Source organism: Temnothorax longispinosus, chromosome 3 (genome assembly GCF_030848805.1).
Source record: "Temnothorax longispinosus isolate EJ_2023e chromosome 3, Tlon_JGU_v1, whole genome shotgun sequence".
In the NCBI taxonomy this organism is placed as follows: Eukaryota; Metazoa; Arthropoda; class Insecta; order Hymenoptera; family Formicidae; genus Temnothorax; species Temnothorax longispinosus.
This window is the reverse complement of record NC_092360.1, coordinates 15380497-15403312: the sequence shown is the minus strand read 5'-3', so window position 1 is coordinate 15403312 and position 22816 is coordinate 15380497. Positions and strand designations below refer to the sequence as shown.

The 22816-nt window shown below is 30.0% G+C and overlaps 1 protein-coding gene across 8 annotated transcripts in view; it reads right to left on the bottom strand.

The window, feature by feature from the left end:
• Nucleotides 1–411: 411 nt before the first annotated feature.
• LOC139810390 (uncharacterized) overlaps nt 412–22816 on the bottom strand; it is a 39906-nt gene continuing 17501 nt past the window's right edge. For 5 of the 8 annotated variants that reach the window (XM_071773894.1, XM_071773895.1, XM_071773896.1 and 2 more), the window contains 24 exons: nt 21552–21887; nt 19844–19969; nt 18749–18874; nt 18503–18628; nt 18079–18363; nt 17811–17936; nt 17548–17673; nt 17280–17405; nt 12193–12534; nt 8018–8140; nt 7725–7850; nt 7457–7582; nt 6121–6465; nt 3209–3334; nt 2949–3074; nt 2663–2809; nt 2402–2527; nt 2137–2262; nt 1861–2007; nt 1618–1743; nt 1368–1484; nt 1072–1182; nt 739–885; nt 412–629 (listed from right to left, as the gene is read on the bottom strand). In XM_071773894.1, the coding sequence (XP_071629995.1) occupies nt 479–629; nt 739–885; nt 1072–1182; nt 1368–1484; nt 1618–1743; nt 1861–2007; nt 2137–2262; nt 2402–2527; nt 2663–2809; nt 2949–3074; nt 3209–3334; nt 6121–6465; nt 7457–7582; nt 7725–7850; nt 8018–8140; nt 12193–12534; nt 17280–17405; nt 17548–17673; nt 17811–17936; nt 18079–18363; nt 18503–18628; nt 18749–18874; nt 19844–19969; nt 21552–21887 (3889 nt within the window). In that variant the 3' untranslated portion in view covers nt 412–478. Of the gene's footprint in view, nt 630–738; nt 886–1071; nt 1183–1367; nt 1485–1617; nt 1744–1860; nt 2008–2136; nt 2263–2401; nt 2528–2662; nt 2810–2948; nt 3075–3208; nt 3335–6120; nt 6466–7456; nt 7583–7724; nt 7851–8017; nt 8141–12192; nt 12535–17279; nt 17406–17547; nt 17674–17810; nt 17937–18078; nt 18364–18502; nt 18629–18748; nt 18875–19843; nt 19970–21551; nt 21888–22816 lie in introns of those variants that run through there. The other 3 variants (XM_071773897.1, XM_071773898.1, XM_071773899.1) reach the window with 3 other exon arrangements.

Here is a 22816-nt window from a genome sequence, read left to right as displayed (position 1 = left end):
CCCGTCGCTTACAACTTTTAATACTTTTTTTTTAAGTAAACTAGAAATTAATAATGTTTTTTAACAGTAATATGTTTATTACAATGCTCCACAATAAATATTTGTACCAACAGAAAAAAATATTAAAATATGTTATTAAAACAAAACATTACATCTTTGAAAAAAGTCAATATTTGAATATTAGATGGAATATCATTTCATTGTATGATATAAGCAAAACGTACGTATAATTACTCATCAAGTGCGAGTGTTAATTCCTATACTGTTATTTGTTTAAATGAATAAACAGGCAAACACGATATTCTTAACTTTGACGTTCTGCGGAAGGATCCATATTATAATCCGCTAAACTTGAAGTGCTTGGTCTGCATAGAAATGTGATGTAATTAAAAGTAAAAAAAAGTACAATAATAAAAATTTTCACACTTGTAAGTTATATTTGTGTAGAAAAATCAATATTTAATTAGTTAGGAATTTATTACATTGTATGATGAAACCAATACGAATAAAGTGCGTTTGTTTCTTCTGTCATTTGTTCAAATGATTGAACGGGTAAACCAGGTTGTTCTCCACTTTGATGTTCTGCAGAAGGAGCCATAACATAACACGTTGAACTTGAAGTGCTTGGTCTGCATAGAAATGTGGTATAATTAAAAATTAAAAAGAAACAATTATTTAAAATGTTGTAAGTTACATTTATGTAGAAAAGTCAATATTTAACCAGTTGGATGTTATTACATTGTATAATAGAACCAATTCGAATGAAGTGCGCTTGTTCCTTCTGTCATTTGTTCAAATGATTGAACGAGTAAACCAGATGGTTCTCCACTTTGATGTTCTGCAGAAGGATCCATAATATAATCCGCTGAACTTGAAGTGCTCGGTCTGTATAGAAACGTGATGTGATTAAAAATAAAAAAGAGAGAGTAATTATATTTAAAATATGTCACACAGTTGTAAAAATACTTGTGCAGAAAAGTCAATATTTAACTATTTGGTTACCATTACATTTTACTATATAACTATTTGGTTACCATTACATTTTACTATATAAGTAAAACGAATAATTACTCATCAAGAATTCCTGCATTTTCTTTAAATGATTGAACGGGTAAATCAAGTGGTTCTCCATTTTGATGTTCTGCAGAAGGACCCATAATATAATCCATTGAACTTGAAGTGCTTGGTATGCATAGAAATGTGATATGTTTAAAAATAAATAGGAGAGAGTAATTATTTAAAATTGTTATAGTTGTAAGTTATATTTGTGTAGAAAGGTCAATATTTAACTATTTGGAACCATTATATTGTATATAATATAAGTTATAATATAAAATATAAGATATAAAAGCAAAACAAATAATTACTTATCAAGTGCGCTTATTTCTTTTCTCGTTTGTTCAAAACATTGAACGGGTGATTCTTGACTTTGAAGTTCTGCAGTAGGATTCGTATCAAAACTCGTTGTAATTGATGTGCTTGGTCTGCAATGAAATACGGTACAATTAGAAATGGAAATATTTAAAATATTAACGTTGTAAATCATTTTTTTGAAGAGAAGAGTAAATATTTTAATAATATCATTCTATTGTATTATATAAGCAAACAAATAATTACCCATCAAGTGTCGTTATTTCTTTTTTCGATTGTTCACATGATTGAAGAGTCAAATCAACTGTTTCCTGACTTTGACCTACTGCATTGGGATCCGTAATATAACACGGTGAACTTGAATTGTTTGGTCTACATAGAAATGTTTTGTGACCAAAAATAGAAAAAAAGAGCAATTATTTAAAATGTCACAGTTATAAATTACATTTGTATAGAAAAGTCAATATTTAACTAGTTGAGTATCATTACATTGTATAATAAAACCAATATGAATAAAGTGCGCTCGATCCATCTGTGACTTGTTCAAATGATTGAACGGGCCAATCAGGTAGTTCTAGATATTGACATTCTGCAGAAGGATTTGTATCATAACCCGTTGAACTTGAGATGCTTAGTCTGCATCAAAATAGTGTAATTAGAAATGGAATTATTTAAAAGATTAACGTTATATTCTTTTGCAGAAGAGTAAATATTTCAATATTAAGATATCATTATATTGCATAATGTAAACAAACAAATAATTACCCATCAGGTGCCCTTGTTTCGTTTCTCGATTGTTTACAAGATTGAAGAACCAAATCATCTATCTCCTGACTTTGACGTTCTGCATTGGGATCTATATTATAATGCGCTGTACTTGAAGTGCTCGGCCTGCATTGAAAAACGGTGCTATTAGAAACAGAATTATTCAAAATATTAACGTTATATAAATTACTCTCTTGCAAAAGAGTAAAAATTTAAATATTGAGATATCATTGTATTGTATGATATAAGAAAGACGAATAATTACTCATTAAGTGTGCCTGTTGTTTCTGTAGTTTCTTTAAATGGTTGAACGGGCAAGCTAGATATATCTTGACTTTGACGTTCTGCAGAATTATCCGTAATATAATCCATTACATTTGAAGTGCTTGGTCTGCATTAAAATACGGAGAAATAATTAGGAATTATTTGATACATTAACATTGTAAATTATTCTTTTGCAAAAGAGTAAATATTTAAATATCAAGATATTATTATATTGTATGATATAAGAAATACGAATAATTACTCATCAAGTGCGCCTGTTTTTTCTATCGCTTCTCTAAATGATTGAACAGGCAAACCAGGTGGTTCTTGTTCTTGACTTTGACGTAAAGAGATATTTTTTTCTGTAGAAGGATCCATAATATAACCCGTTGAACTTGAAGTGCTTGGTCTGCATTGAAATACGGTGCAATTAGAAATAATATTATTTAAAATATTAACGTTATAAATTATTTATTTCCAGAAGAGTATAAATATTTCAATAGTAAGATATCATTACATTGTATGATGTAAACAAAACAAATAATTACCCATCACATGTCCTTGTTTCTTTTCTCGATTGTTCACAAGATTGAAGAGCCAAATCAATTGTTTCTTGACTTTGACGTTCTGCATTCGGATCCATATCGGTACCAGTTGAACTTAAAGTGCTTGGTCTGCATTGAAAACGGTGCATTTAGAAACGGAATTGTGTAAAATATTAACGTTGTAAATCATTACTTTGCAAAAGAGTAAATATTTAAATATCAATATATCATTACATTGTATGATAAGAAAAACGAATAATTACTCATTAAGTGCGCCTGTTTTTTCTGTCGTTTCTTTAAATGATTGAACGGGCAAACTAGATGTGTCTTGACTTTGACGTTCTGCAGAATTATCCATAATATAATCCACTAAAGTTGAAGTGCTTGGTCTGCATAGAAATGTGGTGTAATTAAACATAAAAATAAGTAATAATTCTTAAAATACTAAACTGTACGTATTACTTAATGCTATTATATACTTAGGCCGGTATTCATAGTCGGATCTTAAACTTAAGACCGTCTTAAGTACGATCTTAAGATGTAATAAACAAATCACAGAGTATTAGCATCATAAGACATTATTTAAGACGGTCTTGAAATAAGATCCGACTACGAATACCGACCTAATTCACCGTAATGGAGTGAATTTTTGTAAGTAAGTGTGAGAAGGAAAGGAAGAAAGAGAAAGAGATAGAGAAAGAATTCTTTATATCTCTTTATATAGGGTTAATTCGTGCTTAAATAGGATGATTATCTCGGCAAATAATTATACTAACGTAGTTTATTTCTTTGGTGACAATGCATCTACATTTAAATAAAAACTCATTCGCTTACTTTCATAATATACATTATAGATATTATTTTTTTATTGCTCTTTTTATACCTATTTTATTTTAATCCTGTAGGCTGCACGTTTCTCATTTGTATATACTAAAGGGTTCTTCTCATAAATAAAGATTATTATTATTACTAGGGAAAAGTGGGGTAATAGTGCGCACCTAAGGTAAATCTGTTAATATAAAATAGCTTTTATAGGCCGGTATTCATAATTTTTATATTTAAGATCGTCTTAAGTACAATCTTAAGATGTTATTAACCAATCATAGAGCCGTATTAGCATCTTAAAATATTACTTAACAGTCTTGAAATAAGATATGACTATATGAATACCGGCCATAGTTGCAATTAATTTAAATGCAGCTATGGAATCTTTAAACGTTTGTCTACAAGTACGTAAACTCATATTTGATAATAATTTTGTTGTTAAACATTTATTGGGTGATATTTAGAACGATGCAAAGTCGGGCAGAAATAAAAGTGGCAGGTAATAGTGTGCAGTTTGGAAATTACCAAAATTTGTGTCTGCAGCGGATAAATTTCGAACATTTTTGCTTAAATCGTTAGTTTTAAGTATAGTTAATGTGAGTGATGTTGAAATAAAATTATATTTCTAAGTTTTGCTTCTTATGTTTTTTATAAAATTTTCAATATTTAATATTGATCATCAAATATTCAATAATATTTGATAAAATATTGAAGACTAGATTTGTAATGTAATAGTTGTTTAATTTTATTAGTGTATATTTAATTAGTGTAAATTAATTTTATATATAAACCAATTTTTAGAAATGCGTTGTTTGAATTGCATATATTCATTTACTAACGGAAGAACAACAAAAAAGATAATTATCGATATATTTTACGAATATACTATTGAACAATAAGTATAGTGGACTGTGAATATATTCATTTATTTTAATGTATAATACAAAAAAAAAGTTTATGCTTTCTCGCTTCTGATAATCTACTTTAATATAGGGCCAATTTCATAGTCTTTGATTAACTTGATTCTCCGATTAAAACTTACTTTTCAATCGGAGACGATGAAATCGGCCTATAGCTGTAGTGAGAAAATAATATTTTAATATCGAGTCGAAATCGATTTATTCTGAGTCAAAAATTCATCGAAAGTTGTGACATAAATCAATCGAAATCGATGAATATTTCAATTATTTTTCGATATATGTTTTCGACGTCAATTAGACGTCGATTCGATAGGTCATTTCTTGCTGGGCAATTACGCTTGTTTTTTCTGTTGTTTCTTTAAGCAATTGAATGGGCAAATTAGATGTATCTTGACTTTGACGTTACTAAGGTTGAAGAAAAAATGGTTCAGTTTACTAAAGTTAAAGAAAAATTTTGTAGTGTGCAAAAAATATTATTAAGCTACTAAATAATTTATTTTTGTTATTGCGATAAATATTACCACATGCCTCAGTGGTCGAATTGGTACGACACCCTTCACGGAATGAGAGAAATTCCAGGTTCGAATCCTGGCTGAGGTAATATTTTTTGCAATAATTTCTTTATAGTTTTTAGATAATTAAATCGCGTCAATTTAATTTCGGGGAAAGAAGGGTTTGTAATGTTCTAATGTTCCAATGATAGCTGTGTTTCAAGTCCGACAAAAAATCGGCGCGCAGTTTATTGTTGGAATATTTACAGGGTGTCAATTTGAAAACTTTCAGTCGAAATATCTCGGAAATTAGTCCTAAGGCCAGCTCAGCGAGGACAGAAACCTCGCGTAGAGCAAAAGGGCAAAAGCTGGCTTGATCTCGATGTTCAGTACACATAGAGACTCCGAAAGCACGGCCTATCGATCTTTTTGGCTTGAAGAGTTTTCAGCAAGAGGTGTCAGAAAAGTTACCACAGGGATAACTGGCTTGTGGCGGCCAAGCGTTCATAGCGACGTCGCTTTTTGATCCTTAGATGTCGGCTACTTGGATCATAGAGCGTTGAGCTCGTAATGAGAAGGGTTACAAACGTAGATGTTTAAAAAATTATGTGTGTGTTTAAAAAAATTAAGTTGACCTTTATTTGACCATGACGCCTTCACCCAAGGTCAAATTTTTTTAAATCAAAATATGTCCTTTTTGCTACCCTATATTCTCTCTAAACCGTGTTTTGGTATCTTTACTAGTTACCGAGATATTCCGACTGTAAGTTTTTAAATTGACACCCCGTATATGGGTTATATACACTGTAATTTATTAATTTTTATATTTGCGCACCATGTACTTTTATTCGCTCAATTTTCTTCAGCTATTAATTGTTTTATCATTACATTTATTTTATAATTTTTAATAATTTATTAATTTTTTGAATGTGTACTTACTCATCTCGACTCTGGATTTTTGTAGAATGTCTTATTAAATGTTCCCGTAAATATACCATACTTGTAAAGAAAGTAAATGTTTTGCCACAATCTTTACATTTTGCCTTATATTCCGGTAACTCCGAGTAATATTGTTTTAAGACATCAGGTAGTATGTAAGTGTCATTATCGACAGATATTCCATGTTTAATTAATAAGTGTTCTCTGAATATTTGTACGCTGTTTGAATGATGTATCTTAATTTCTTCTTTACAGATCGTGCACTTTACCAGCGAAGGATTATTCAGTTCCTCGAAATAATTCCAAAACTTGCTGCGTTTTCTTCCCCATGTCATTGTAACCGTCCTGTAACACAGATTGTCTGATAAAAATGTGATGCAGTTAGCGCTTTAAAAAGCGCTTGTAGAATTTCTCACAAAGGTAAAAAAAAGATATGGTTAAATTATTGGGGCGTATGTTTATATGGATATATAGTTTGAATTTACATAATTACCAGAGATTGCGTATAGATTTACAAAAGTTACATTTTACTGAAAAAGTATAACGCCAATAACCAAATATATATGTCCGTGCTCTATACAAATTTATTATTGAAGAAATTTTGATATAATATTTGATGTTATAACTTTATTTGTATTTTTTACTGTAAAAACAATAAAAATTTGCATCAAGTGAATAGGATACATTATAATAGTAACATCAGATTTTCTTAGTGAGGTTTCTTTATTACAATTGTTGGGTACGTGTTTTCTTTTTTTAGATCTTTATTATATATCTGTTGTGTACTTGTTCTTTTTCAGATAATAATAAAGAAACTATAAAAAAACATTATTTAAAAAATCAAAATTTATTAATTTATCTTATCTACTTAATTGATGCAAACTTTGGGGCATCATTGTTTTTGTAGCAAAAAGAACAATTAAAATTATATAACAAAATTAGATCAAAATTTTTTTCAATACTGATTGTGTATGGAGCACGTATACTTGGCGCATTTTATTAACTTTAAAAAAAAAAAAGTATGTTTTGTACGGATATTTCTTCTTTTTTTATAATTACTCCATGAAAATATAAAACCTTTGATATATTAATTTGCAAATAAAAAACGTGGACAATAAGAAAGCAAAGGTATTGTTCTGCAGTATTTTAACGTTCTGCAGAAGGATTTGTATCATAACACGTTGAACTTGAAATGCTTGCTCTGCATCAAAATGTGTTGAATTAGAAATGGAATTATATAAAATATTAACCTTATAAATTATTCTTTGCAGAAAAGTAAATATTTCAATAATAAGATATCATTATATTGTGTGATACAAGCAAAACAAATAATTACCCATCACATGCCCTTGTTTCTTTTCTCGATTGTTTACATGTTTGAGGATCCAAATCAACTGTTTCCTGACTGTGACATTCTGCGGTAGAATTCGTATTATAACCCGTTGAAATTGAAGTGCTTGATCTGCATTAAAATACACGGTGCAATTAGAAATAAAATTACTTAAAATATTAATATTATAAATTATTCTTTTTGCAGAAGAGTAAGTATTTCAAGAGTAAGAGATATCATTATATTGTATAATATAAACAAAACTAATAATTACTTAAGACATGTCCTTGTTTCTTTTTTCAATTGCTCACATGATTGAAGAACCAAATCAACTCTTTCCTGACTTTGACGTTCTGCATCGGGATCTATATTATAATTTGCTGAACTTGAAGTGCTCGGCCTGCATTGGAAAACGGTGCCATTAGAAACGGAATTATTCAAAATATTAACGTTATATAAATTACTCTCTTGTAAAAGAGTAAAAATTTAAATATTGAGATATCATTGTATTGTATGATATAAGAAAGACGAATAATTATTTTAAAAAAGAAAGAAAAAAAGAATTACTCATTAAGTGTGCCTGTTGTTTCTGTAGTTTCTTTAAATGGTCGAACGGGCAAACTTGTGTTTTGACTTTGACGTTCTGCAGAATTATCCATAATATAATCCACTAAAGTTGAAGTGCTTGGTCTGCATAAAATTGTGGTGTAATTAAAAATAGAAATAAGTAATAATTCTTAAAATACTAAACTGTACGTATTACTTAATGCTATTATATACTTAGGCCGATATTCATAGTCGGATCTTAAACTTAAGACCGTCTTATGTAAGTACGATCTTAAGATGTAATAAACCAATCACAGAGCCGTATTAGCATCATAAGACATCATTTAAGACGGTCTTGAAATAAGATCCGACTATGAATATCGGCCTTATTCACCGTAATGGAGTGAAGTTTTGTAAGTAAGTGTGAGAAGAAAAGGAAGAAAGAGAAAGAGATAGAGAAAAAATTCTTTAGATTTTATATCTTTTTATATAGGGTTAATTCGTGCTTAAAAATAGGATGATTATTTCGGCAAATAATTATACTAACGTAGTTGATTTCTTTGGTGACAATGCATCTACATTTAAACAGAAACACATTCGCTTACTTTCATAATATACATTATAGATATAATTTTTTTATTGCTATTTTTATACCTATTTTATTTTAATCCTGTAAGCTGCAAGTTTCTCATTTGTATATACTAAAGGGTTCTTCTCACAAATAAAGATTAATATTATTACTAGGAGAAAGTGGGGTAATAGTGCGCACCTAAAGGTAAATCTGTTAATATAAAATGGCTTTACAATTAATTTAAATGCAGCTATGGAATCTTTATACGTTTATCTACAAGTATGTAACTCATATCTATACTATAATCTATACATCGCTGTACTATAATATAAAATTCTTACGGGTGGTGTGTGTTTGAACGTTATTAACTTAAGAACTATTGGACCAACTTTGAAAAAATTTATACCAATATGTTCCTTGAAATCTCAGGAGTACTATAGGGCAATTTAATTTGGCGGTTCTTTTTTAAAAAGTAATTTTTTTGAATTTAGAGCATTTTTGTGGATTAGTATGTATGTATGTTTGCTTTTATATTTCAAAAAATTTTAAAGGAAAGAATACTTAATTATAGTGTTTTTTAAATTTCATAATGTAAGCTAAATGCACTTGCAATTTATTTTAGTTGGTCTTTTTTTATTTTTAAAACTGATCGTTTCGAAATTAAATATCACTCATCTGTATATATAAGTGTCGAATGTCTGTCTGTCTGTCTGACTGCGAACTACTCATTCATTAATGGGTTTCTCGATTCTCTTGCAAAAAGTGTCAAAATTTTTCTAATTTCTTGGGGATGGCGGCGATGGGGTTCGATTTTTGTTTTACCGTTTTTCTTGACACCGGGGCCAAAATTTTTCTAATTTTTTGGGGATTGCAACGATGGGTTTAATTTCTTTAAAAGAAAGCTTTGTTTTTGTGAAAAACTTTAGCACCCGCGGTCTCAAGAAATTAAACCCATTGTCGCAATCACCGAAAAATTAGAAAAATTTAGAACCGGTTTCAAGAAAATTGGTTATTTAATGCGTCCTTTTGGATTATCCTCAACGGGTGGAATACATAGGTACACACATACAAACATACTCGGGAATGGCAACGATGGGTTAAATTATTTTCTAAACCGATTTTTTTGAAACCGGGGCCTAAATTTTTCTAATTTTTCGGGGACGGCGACGATAGGTTATATTTTTTTCTAAACCAATCAATAATACTCATCTTTTAATAATTTTCTATTAAAAAAAAATTTAGAGAAAATTTGAACTTATGTACTCGATATTTCACTTACCGATTACCGATTTTATCCCTTGGTTTTCCAGGGCGTTTTTTAAGTGAAAAATCGAGGTTCTGTGTACATCGCGGGCGAACAATCTTGAAATTTCTGAAAAAACGCCCGGGAAAACCAAGGGATGATGTCGCTGATCGGTAAGTGAAATATCGAAAAAGCGGAAATGACTCAATAGTGTGAAACTTGAGTAGAAAAAGACCGGTTACAACATGTTCAATCAAGGAAAACATTTATGCGGTCCGATTTGAAATTAGAGGCATTTAATTATGATTCAAATTACAAATATCAATTTCACCCGAGAGTAATAATTGGGAAAATGGATGCAATATGTGATCATTGTCAAGCAAAAAAGTTTAAAACTTAAGCACCTGGAATGTGTTGTTCAAGCGGAAAAGTTAAACTACCGCCTTTAAATCAACCATCCGACACACTCTTTATGTTTGTCCACAATAAGGAAATTGAATCACAAATGAAGTCGTTTGAAAAAAAACGAGTAACCAGCTAGTTTGATAATAATTTTGTTGTTAAACATTTATTGAGCGATATTTAGAACGATGCAAAGTCGGGCAAAAATGAAAGTGGCGGGTAATAGTGTGCAGTTTGGAAATTGCCAAAATTTGTGTCTGCAGCGGATAAATTTTAAACATTTTTGTTTAAATCATTAGTTTTAAGAATAGTTCATGTGTGCGTGATAATAAATAATTCAAAATTAAACGCGAAACTCTTTAAAAATAAAGGGATATTAAAAAAGAATTTTTTTTAATCAAGTAGAATTGACTCATGACTTCAACGTACGATTAATTCGACATAAATATATATATATAAATTCGAATATAAATAAACTATATATGCATGTATATAAAATCGAGATAAATAAAAGCCGCGCACTATTCCCTGATTTGTTATTCCGGGACAATTTTGTCAATTACTCGCGAACTGCAAATGAAATTATGGGACCAACGCGGCAAAAGGTTATTCCTAAGAGATCATATTTCACTATGTTATACCAATTACAGTAGCAAATAAAAATTGCCCACTTACAAGCTTAACTCCTGTTGCTTCAAAATTGTAAAAAAAACGGGCGCATTTTTTTTTCGCTTCCTCCGTTCAAATGAAGCTTTGAGCTGGGATAAAATGTATCTATATTATCTAGAATTGACGTAAGCTTTGAATTTTGTCACTCACGTGTCACCAGCTATCGTCGCAGTCTCAAGCTTGAGGTGCGCACTATTACCTACTGAGTCCTGTTTCCCTACTTTCCCCTGATCTCGAATTTCTGTAATATGCTAATGTTAAACAATTAATGTCTAACTGAATTAATGTCTGACTGAATTTGTGGTTAATAGATAAGTGAAACACGGTATATATGATATAAAATTAAGTTAGGGAGAAACACTATTTTAACGTAATTGATCTATTCTAGCTTTAGTTGAGATGAAGAAAAGTACATAAATACACGAATAATTATATTAGGCTACCAAAATCCTGTCCTGATTATAAAATGGCGTATCTCTCTAATTAAACTTATGATATTTTGTACGTTACAATGACGTTCCTTCTTAATTTGATTGTATATATTATATCGGTCGTGTTTCACTTAATTGCTTATTGTATATATACGTCGCCTGAAACTCCTGAAAGAGACGTTTTTTTCCCAATATACATATAATTTTGTGAGTTTGCATTTAAACATAAGACGACGGATACATCTTATCACCAATTAAAACGGTCGATAATCATAGAATGTTCTCACGAAAAATTGTCAAAATAAATTAGGTTGCTGCAAATAATTTCAAGGATAACGAATAAAACATTAATACTACTATGCTGACATTTGCAGACCTACAACGTATATTCAAATATTATAAAGAACCGTTGATTGTTTGCTAATAAAAATTTTTATTAATCACTAATCATCTATATAATATGTGGAAGGCAAATTTCAGTTGTCCATATCATATAGATTTTATTAAATAGAGCTATTTAATTTGAATACCTATAAAAACTAAGTATAAATCACATATTTTATATATCTGCTCCGAATTTTAATACTATAATGTCAAATATATAAATATCTAATCTAAATTTTTGAATTGTATATATCTATAATGCAAAAGAACGTGAAAATAAGCGACTTAGATTTATTTAAATTATGCGAAATAATTGAAATACTATATTATTATTACGATTTGAGAAGCACATTTATGATCGAAATTGCAAATAAGTGTTACATGGGTGCCCCTATAAAAACTTTTATTCGCTTAATTTTTTCAGCTATTGATTGTTTATCATTATATTTATTTTATAGTCTTTAGTATTTTAATAATTTTTTGAACGTGTACTTACTCATCTAGACTCAGGATTTTTGTGGAATGTCTTCTTAAATGTTTTCGTAAACGTGCATTATTTGTTAAAAAAGATATTGTTTTGCTACAATCATTACATTTTGCCTTATATCTCGGTAACTCCGAGTAATATTGTCTCAAGTCGTCAGATAATGTAAAAGTGTCATTATTGAGAAATATTTCATGTCTATTTAAGTGTTTTATCATTATTCCTGTGCTGTTTGATGGATGAGGCATATGAATTTCTATTTTACAAATTGCGCACTTTACCAGCGAAGGTTTCAATTCTTCGAAATAATTCCACAACTTGTTGCGTTTTCTTTTCGGTGCCATTATAACCGTCCTGTAATACAGATTTTCTGATATATACAAAATGTGATACAGTGGGCGCCTTAAAAAGTGCTTGTAGACTTTCTCACAAAAGTCAAATAGAGGTATAGTTTTTTTAAATTAGAGTGTATGCTTATACATACAGAAAAATAATCATTCGACAGCCAAGAAAAGCACTTTACTTATTTTATTATACTTCTTTTAAATAAGTTTTTTTATAACAATAGTATCTTGTGTGGCAAGTGTGGAAAACAACGAATTACGTCGCGCGTGAAGTTGTCGCATGGGCCGAAGGCTTATGGTGAATTCACACGAGTACAAGTGTGAATGCAACATAAGCTGAGGCAAATGCGGCAACTTCACGCGCGACGTAGTTTGTTGTTTTCCGCAAATGTCACACACAATATTTTTTGTAATGCCTGTCGGAAAGTTCGATTTGAGATTAAAGAATTAATTGAAATTAAATTCAAATAAGAAATAGTATTTGGCGTTATATTTATTCATCGCCAAAATAAAATGTGATATTTAAACAATTATTAAAATATTAAACGTAATGTTTTTTGAAGATGTTTGCAAAGATGGTTCAGAATTTTGATTAAGAATTTTCATTATTTGATTGCGGTGCATTTATATTCACTTTGCAGAAACTTTATGAGCTTCTTATTATTTTTTATGTTGACGGAATTGATGTTGAAGTAGCAGGAATATTGGAGTTCGTTACATTAACGAAATGGATGATTTTCTCACATATCCGTCGTTTGTTGCTCACTGAATTCTCTATATAACTTTCGACGATCTGATTAGACTTCCATCCCCCGTGACGTTTCAATGTATTGTAATGTCGGCTCCAGCATCAGCAAGTAAAGTTGCTGAAGTTCGTCGGAAAGTGTGACCAGTATAATTTTCGGGATCTGGTAAATTTAAATACTTGGAGATTTCTTTTGGCATGCCCCCGAATTTGTTAATTTCAATCGGTTGTTGGGTACATTTCCCATTTTGATAATTCAAAAAAAACCAGTTAGATTTTGAGTTGGCTGGACGTAAAGCTATATATATTTTTTTTTTTAATTTCGTGGAATGCGCCGTTGATTGTGAATGATCGTTTAATATGCGTTTCAGTATTTGGGAAGCTCACGAGGATCGTCGATAAGTCATAATTTTTTACATCATTGACGGTAATATTGCAAAGTTCTTCTCTCCTACATGCGCCAGTTATTCCGAGAAGCAGAGCAGCCTGTAATTACCATGGCAATGAATTTTTTTGTAAATTTAAGTGTTTAAATTTTGATTTTTACCTTTGTTGCTAAATATTTATTATCCGCGGGGCTTTATTTATAAATTTTTCAATTTTATCCGATGTGATAACTTTTGATTTTTTGCAGACAAATTCGGTTAATTTCGCCGGTCTTTTCAAGATTGCATTGAGTTTCGCATAATTTTCTATATTGACGTTCTGATGTATATTCAAAGAACCTTTTAGCATCGAGTAGTGAGACTAAAGGGTTGATGGTTTCGCATTTTTTGACAATTCATCACAATATGCCATTATATAAGACATTTTCCGAAAATGAGGTTGTATTTTTAGATGCTTTCCATTCCATAAAATTTTCATAAATACTCATATATTTATCTTTTGATTTCTTCGGTAGTAAATTCTCTGTGGCAGATCCAGCTTCTTTCCACCGGCGTGGACGGTTTTGGACAATAATTGTTTTCTTTATTCATTTTATTCTTCTTGAATGATGACGGTTGTAACGAATTGACGTTTTGTCTCACGGGAATTTTTAAAATAAAAACTATCAACCGTGAAAAAAAGGAGATTTTTTTTACATATTAGTGCGGTAAAGTAAGTCATAAAGGTGCTTTTCTCGTACTAGTGCGGTAAAGTAAGGCATATATTGAATCGTTGAGAAATAAGCCACTTTTTGCACGCTAAACAGCAATCGAAAATCGAACTTTCGCGACAGGCTTTACAAAAAAAATATTTTCTTACTAATAGTTTTCAAACCTTTATGTCTATTACTTTATTATAAGGTTTTATGTATCCCGCAAATCTACCATAAAATCATAGTAAGAATTACATTTACTCAAAACAATATTCTTGACTTGTGTCAAGATATTTGATAACTATTAGTAAGAAAATATTCTTGGTTGTGAGAAAACTTGCTTAAAAGAAGTATAATAAAATAAGTATAGTATATTGTGCACCAAGGGGCGAAAGTAGCGTTTTTCCGCCATTCTTAGCTGTTTAGCGGGACAAAAGTGATCACTTTTCGCCCTAGGGAGGAAAGTGGTTACTTTCGTCCCGCTAATGCCGTCCTGGCGTGAAATTGGTGACTTTCGTCCCTCTCTACAGGCATGGAAAGTCGAACTTTCCGTGGAGGTGTTGTGAAAAAGTGCTTTTCTTGTGGATGTAGAATGATTATTTTTCTGTGTATATGGATATATATAATTTAAATTTTTTAAATTACCAGATCCGTATAGATATACAAAAACTACATTTTTCTATAAAGGGTAAATAACGCCAATAACCAAATATCCGTGGCACCGTGCTCTATACAAACTTATTACTAAAAAAAATCCTGAAATAATATTTGATGTTATAATTTCATTTGTATTTTTTACTATAAAAACAATAATATCAGAATTTTTGCACCAAGTAAATATGATAAATTAGTAACATCTGATGTTTCTTTAAACTATTTATAATAATACCCCAAAGTTTGCATCAAGTGAATAGGATAAATTAGTAGTAACATCTGATTTTCTTAATAATGTTTTTTTATTATAGTTGTTGGGAACGTGTTCTTTTTTAGATCTTTATAATATTTGTTGTTTACGCGTTCTTTTTTAGATAGGGGAATGTGGGGCAAAACGGGGTACCCCCTTTATTTTCCCCCCCCACTTGGCGCTATCCATCGGATTTTTTTGAAATTTTATTATTCGATAATGAGCCATTGTTTTGACAGTCACTGGCTTTATTGTGATGCGTAGTTCTATCATTTTCACAAGTTGTGTCCAGTTTGAACACCGTATTAGAATATTGCGACATCATATTTGCTGTTTCAACTAAAAACGTGAGTAAGTATTATTTTGAACTCTTACAATTCTTTGAGATTCGGTCAATTAATTCCCGAAAAATTGGAAAAAATTCGGTACCGGCTTAAAAAAAAATCGGTAACAAAAAGTTATACACTTTATAGCATTCCCCAGAAAATTCTACCCCTGTTTCATAAGTAATTCTTTGAGATTTGGTCAATTATTTTCCGAAAAATTAGAAAAATTAGAAAAACCGGTTTCTAGAAAATCGGTAACAAAAAACTATACACATCATAACACTCCCAGAAAAATTCAACCCCTATTTCATATACTTTTAGTAAAAATTCGGTCCGAATGACTAACGAATGAGTAGTTCGCGGTCAGACAGACAGACAGACAGACAGGCAGACAGAAGACGGTACTTATATAATAGATGAAACCTAAATGTTGCTTCGGGGCAAAACGGGGTGGGGATAACTACCCTCAGTACCGAGGTACGACTTAGGAAGGATCCAGCAATAGCGAAGTTGTTAAAGATGACCAGTGCCTCTCTACTGCCGTGATTATTCCGACGAAGGCTGGATTCGTTGCGCCGCTTGGGCACATAACTCTTGCGCAAGAATTGACGATGAAGATAAAGACATTGTTTATATCTGTTTTGTGTGAAAATAAATAATTATGGAATATATACGTTTGTCTCAACTAACAATAAACATTTTGTTCTTTTACTTGGACGGTTCAATTTTGAAATTAAATATTTAGAACGAGTAAATAGAGGTATATATCCCATTTTACCCCGCCATTTTATGGGACAAAATGGGGCAAAAGACAATTTTTCAAAGATTGCTTTCTGAAACAATTATTCGTACATGTTTGTTAGTTTTAACCATTGTCATATGTAAAGAAGGGTTTAATGAAGGGATCCGTGCAGAAAAGAATGGATGTTTTTTTATATTTAATAATTATTTTATGTAGTTAAACAATAAGTACCCCGTTTTGCCCCATCTTCCCCTAATAATAAAGAAACTATAATAAAGAAACATTATTTAAAAAATTAAATGTTACTAAAAGGATAAAGAATTTTACTTTATATACCCCAAGGGGTCTTAAAGAGCGTTTTGAAGGGACGTACCCAACCCTAACCTCCAATTTATCCACTACCTTACTGTTTCCTTCTTTGGACCAACAATTTAACGTCTCTTCCGAAAGACGGAGCCCAGTTTTCTCCGCATCTTGCACGGAGAGGCGCGGTTTTTTTGGAAAAAAACTTTTCCATGATTCATGGCTCTAGTGGACTCGAACCTGGGTTCCTCAGATTACGAGTCTGGCGCTCTACCACTAGACCACACCGCCGCCCTAATCAAATGTTACTAATTTATCTTATTCACTTGATGCAATTTTTGGGGTATAATTGTTTTTGTAACAAAAAAAACAATTAAAATTATATGACAAAATTAGATAAAAAATTTTTTCAATAAAGATTGTGTATGGAGCACGTATACCAAAGGTATTGTACTGCAGTATTTTAACGTTCTGCAGAAGGATTTGTATCATAACACGTTGAACTTGAAATGTTTGCTCTGCATCGAAATGTGTTGAGTTAGAAATGGAATTATATAAAATATTAACCTTATAAATTATTCTTTGCAGAAAAGTAAATATTTTAATAATAAGATATTACTATGTTGTGTGATACAATTAAGCAAAACAAATAATTACCCATCACATGCCCTTGTTTCTTTTCTCGATTGTTCACATGTTTGAGGATCCAAATCAACTGTTTCCTGACTGTGACATTCTGCGGTAGAATTCGTATTATAACCCGTTGAAATTGAAGTGCTTGATCTGCATTGAAATACACGGTGTAATATTAGAAATAAAATTATTTAATATATTAATATTATAAATTATTCTTTTTGCAGAAGAGTAAGTATTTCAATATTAAGATATCATTATATTGTATAATATAAACATAACAAATAATTACCTAACACGTGCCCTTGTTTCTTTTTTCAATTGCTCACATGATTGAAGAGCCAAATCAACTGTTTCCTGATTTTGATGTTCTGCATTGGGATCTATATCGTAACTCGTTGAACTTGAAGGTCTCGGCCTGTATTGAAAAACGGTGCCATTAGAAACGGAATTATTCAAAATATTAACGTTATATAAATTACTGTTGCAAAAGAGTAAAAATTTAAATATTGAGATATCATTGTATTGCATGATATAAGAAAGGCGAATAATTACTCATTAAGTGTGCCTGTTGTTTCTGTAGTTTCTTTAAATGGTTGAACGGGCAAGTCAGATGTATATTGACTTTGACGTTTTGCAGAATTATCCGTAATATAATCCACTACAGCTGAAGTGCTTGGTCTGCATTAAAATACGGAGCAATTAGAAATGATTAGGAATTATTTGAAACATTAACATTGTAAATTATTCTTTTGCAAAAGAGTAAATATTTAAATATTAAGATATCATTATATTGTATGATATAAGCAATACGAATAATTACTCATCAAGTGCGCTTGTTTTTTCTATCGCTTCTTTAAATGATTGAACAGGCAAACCAGGTGGTTCTTGTTTTTGACTTTGACGTAAATGGTTTTTCTCTGTCGTCGGAGCAGAGTGTATTGTTTTAAGCCGACCAAGTTTGGCTAGGGCGTCCTTGGAAATGAATCTCCCGGAGAGCACGGATGTTATTACCGGAAAACGATTCTGCCGGTTTTGATGTTGAAGAATTACATTTTTTTCTGTAGAAGGATCCATAATATAACCCGTTGAACTTGAAGTGCTTGGTCTGCATTGAAATACGGTGCAATTAAAAATAATGTTATTTAAAATATTAAGGTTATAAATTATTTATTTGCAGAAGAGTATAAATATTTCAATAGTAAGATATCATTACATTGTATGATGTAAACAAAACAAATAATTACCTATCACATGTCCTTGTTTCTTTTTTCGATTGTTCACAAGATTGAAGAGCCAAATCAACTGTTTCTTGAGTTTGACGTTCTGCATTCGGATCCATATCGGTACCTGTTGAACTTGAAGTGCTTGGTCTGCATTTAGAAACGGAATTGTGTAAAATATTAACATTGTAAAGCATTACTTTGCAAAAGAGTAAATATTTAAATATCAATATTTCATTACATTGTATGATAAGAAAAACGAATAATTACTCATTAAGTACGCCTGTTTTTCTTGTCGTTTCCTTAAATGATTGAACGGGCAAACTAGATGTGTCTTGACTTTGACGTTCTGCAGAATTATCCATAATATAATCCACTAAAGTTGAAGTGCTTGGTCTGCATAGAAATGTGGTATAATTAAAAATAGAAATAAGTAATAATTCTTAAAATACTATATAAATTGTACGTATTACTTAATCCTATTATATACTTAGGTCTTGAAATAAGATCCGGCTATGAATACTGGCCTTATTCACCGTAATGGAGTGAAGTTTTGTAAGTAAGTGTGAGAAGGAAAAAAGAAAGAGAAAGAGATAGAGAAAGAATGTTTTATATCTTTTTATATAGGGTTTTAATTCGTGCTTAAATAGGATGATTATCACGGCAAATAATTATACTAACGTGGTTGATTTCTTTGGTGACAATGCATCTAGATTTAAACAGAAACACATTCGCTTACTTTTATAACATACATTATAGATATTATTCTTTTATTGCTCTTTTTATACCTATTTTATTTTAATTCTGTAAACTGCAGGTTTCTCATTTGTATATACTAAAGAGTTTTTCTCACAAATACAGATTATTATTATTACTAGGGGAAAGTGGGGTAATAGTGCGCACCTAAGGTAAATTTGTTAATATGAAATGGCTTTTATAGGCCGATATTTCTTCTTTTGCTTCCTCATAGAGGAAGCTTTGTGATAATAAAAAAAAATTTTTGAGATTTTGATGGAAATAGGTTTAAAATGTTCCAAAATGTCGAAAAATCATATTAGTAGAAAATGTTCGGAAGTATGTATGTATGGCGTGTGTGTGTGTGTGTGTACGGATTTTTTGTACACGCATCTACTTCTACAATTTTTTAGATACCGGGTTGAATTTTGGTACACAAATAGAGTATCATAGAAAGTATGTTCTCCTCTAGTTTTATTAAAATCTGTCGACCGGTATGGATTTTAAGGAGATTGGTTTTTTAAAATTTTAAAATATTAACGTTATAAATTATTCATATGTAGAAGAGTATAAATATTTCAATAGTAAGATATCATTATATTGTATGCTGTAGACAAAACAAATAATTACCCATCACATGCCCTTGTTTCCTTTCTCGATTGTTCATATGTTTGAGGATCCAAATCAACTGTTTTCTGACTTTGACATTTTGAGGTAGGATTTGTATTATAACCCGTTGAAATTGAAGTGCTTGATCTGCATTAAAATGCAGAATAATTAAAAATGGAAAATATGTAAATGGAATTATTTAAAACATTAACATAAATTATTATTTTGCAAAAGAGTAAATATTTAAATATCAAGATATCATTATATTGTATGTAGAATGACACATCGAATCGACGTCTATAACTGACGTCGAAATTATCGATATTATATCATATCGAAATAATACTCAAAATTTGAAGCTTATTTCGATGTGTGTGTGTGTGTGTTTGTGCTTTATAACATTTAAAAAAAAAAGAGATTATTTGTGACACACATTCATCGCGCCAGACTTTAAACAGGCAAATTCTATATTTTCTATTAAGACATCGATATTTCATCATTTTGATATCGATTCGAAGTTATTCGAATGTCGAATATAATAACATTGCTATTATATGTATAGAATGCAATATGAATAAAAAATTATATTGTATTGGCAGACATGGATAATGTAAACATGTAAAGATTTTATGATTTGAGCATAAAATTAATTCTTTTATGCTTTCATTTCCATTAAATAAGTACTTTATAACTGTAAAAGTCAAAACAAAATTCCTGTTAGTAATTTGACAATTGTTTTAAAAATTGAAACTACATTCGCTTCTTTATTAAACTAGAAGTTAAATTAAGCAACTAATTAAATATTAATATAAAATGTTAATACAATAAGATATTTGTATTTACATTTATCTACATAGTATATACATAGAAATAAATAGTTATTGCAACTTTTAATTGTATTTATATTTTAATAAAAAATGAGACATATAAATCTTTTTTGCACTATATGTCAAAATAAAATTATATTTTTAAAGTTTTGCTTCTCATGTTATAAAATTTTTAATATTTAATATTGATCATCAAATGTTCAATAATATTTGATAAAATATTGAAGACTAGATTTGTAATGTAATAGTTGTTTAATTTTATTAGTGTATATTTAATTAGTGTAAATTAATTTTATATATAAACCAATTTTTAGAAATGCATTGTTTGAATTGCATATATTTATTTACTAACGGAAGAACAACAAAAAATATAATTTTCGATATATTTTACGAATATACTATTAAACAATAAGTAGTGGAATGTGAATATATTCATTTATTTGTATAATACAAAAAAAAGTTTATATGTTTTCTCGCTTCTGATAATCTACTTCAATGTAGGGCCAATTTCATAGTCTTCGATTAACTTGATCTTCCGATTAAAACGTACTCTTCAATCGGAGACGATGAAATTGGCCCATAGCTGTAGTGAGAAAATAATATTTAATATCGAGTCAAAATTGATTTATTCTGAGTCAAAAAGTCATCGAAAGTTGTGACATAAATCAATCAAAATCGATGAATATTTCAATTATTTTTCGATATATGTTTTCGACGTCAATTAGACGTTGATTCGATAAGTCATTTTTTGCTGGGTTTATGATCAAAATTGCAAGTAAATATTATATGGATGCTCTGATAAAACTTTTTTCCGTTCAATTTTCTTTAGCTATTGATTGTTTCATCATTACATTCATTTTATAATTATTAGTAATTTAATAATTTTTTGAATGTACACTTACTCATCTCGACTCTGAATTCTTGTGGAATGTCTTTCTAAATGTTGTCGTAAAGGTGCTGTATTTGTTAAGAAAGACAATGTTTTGCAACAATCTTTACATTTTGCTTTATACCCCGGTAACTCCGAGTAATATTGCCTTAAGTCATCAGGTAGTTTGAAAGTGTCATCATTGAGAGATATTCCATGTCTTTTTAATAAGTGTATTCTTATTATTTTTGTGCGCATTGTTGGATTAGGTGTCTTAATTTCTTTTTTACAGATCGTGCACTTTACCAGCGAAGGTTTCAATCCCTTGAAATAATCCCACAACTTTCTGCGTTTTCCTTTTGGTGCCGTCCTGTAATACAGATTGTCTGATACTAAATGTGATACCTACAGTTATCGCCTCAATAAGCAAAAAGAGGCATGGTTTATTTAGTGGAATGCACGTTTATGTGGATAGTTCAAATTTACCACATCGCGTACAAATCTTCAAACTTACTTTTTTTCCAAGAAAGATAAAAAAAACGCGCCAAGTGTACGTGTTCTATACAAAATTTTTATTAAAAAATATTTTTATTAAAAAATATTTATTGTGTATCTGTTCTAAAAAAGAATATACACAACAAGTGTAATAATAAAACATAATTAAGAAAATCAGATGTTACTAATTGATCATATTTACTTGACGTAAACCTTCCGGTATTATTGTTTTCGTAGCAAGAAATACCTACAAATAAAATAATATGACCAAATTATATCAAAATCTTTTTCAATAAAGATTTTGTATAGAACATACATACTTGACGCGTTTGTTTAACTTTCTTTTTGTAAGTATGTTTATTTATACGGATACAACGCCTTGTTACAAGTACACAAAAACTATAGAAATATAAAATTTTGATATTTTGCAAATAAAATAGACGTGGACAATACAGAAGCAACGGTACTGCAGTGTTTTGACGTTCTGCGGAAGGATTCGTATATATCATAATTGCACCCGTTGGCTTGCATCGAAATGTAGTGCAATTAGAAATGGAATTATATAAAATATTAACGTTATAAATCATTCTTTTGCAGAAGAATAAATATTTCAATAGTAAGATATCATTGTCTGATATAAACAAAACAGCAAAACAAATAATTACTGATTAATTACGCTTGTTTTTTCTGTTGTTTCTTTAAGTAATTGAACGGGCAAATTAGATGTATCTTGACTTTGACGTTACTAATGTTGAAGAAAAAATAGTTCAGTTTATTAAAGTTGAAGAAAAAATATGTAGTGTG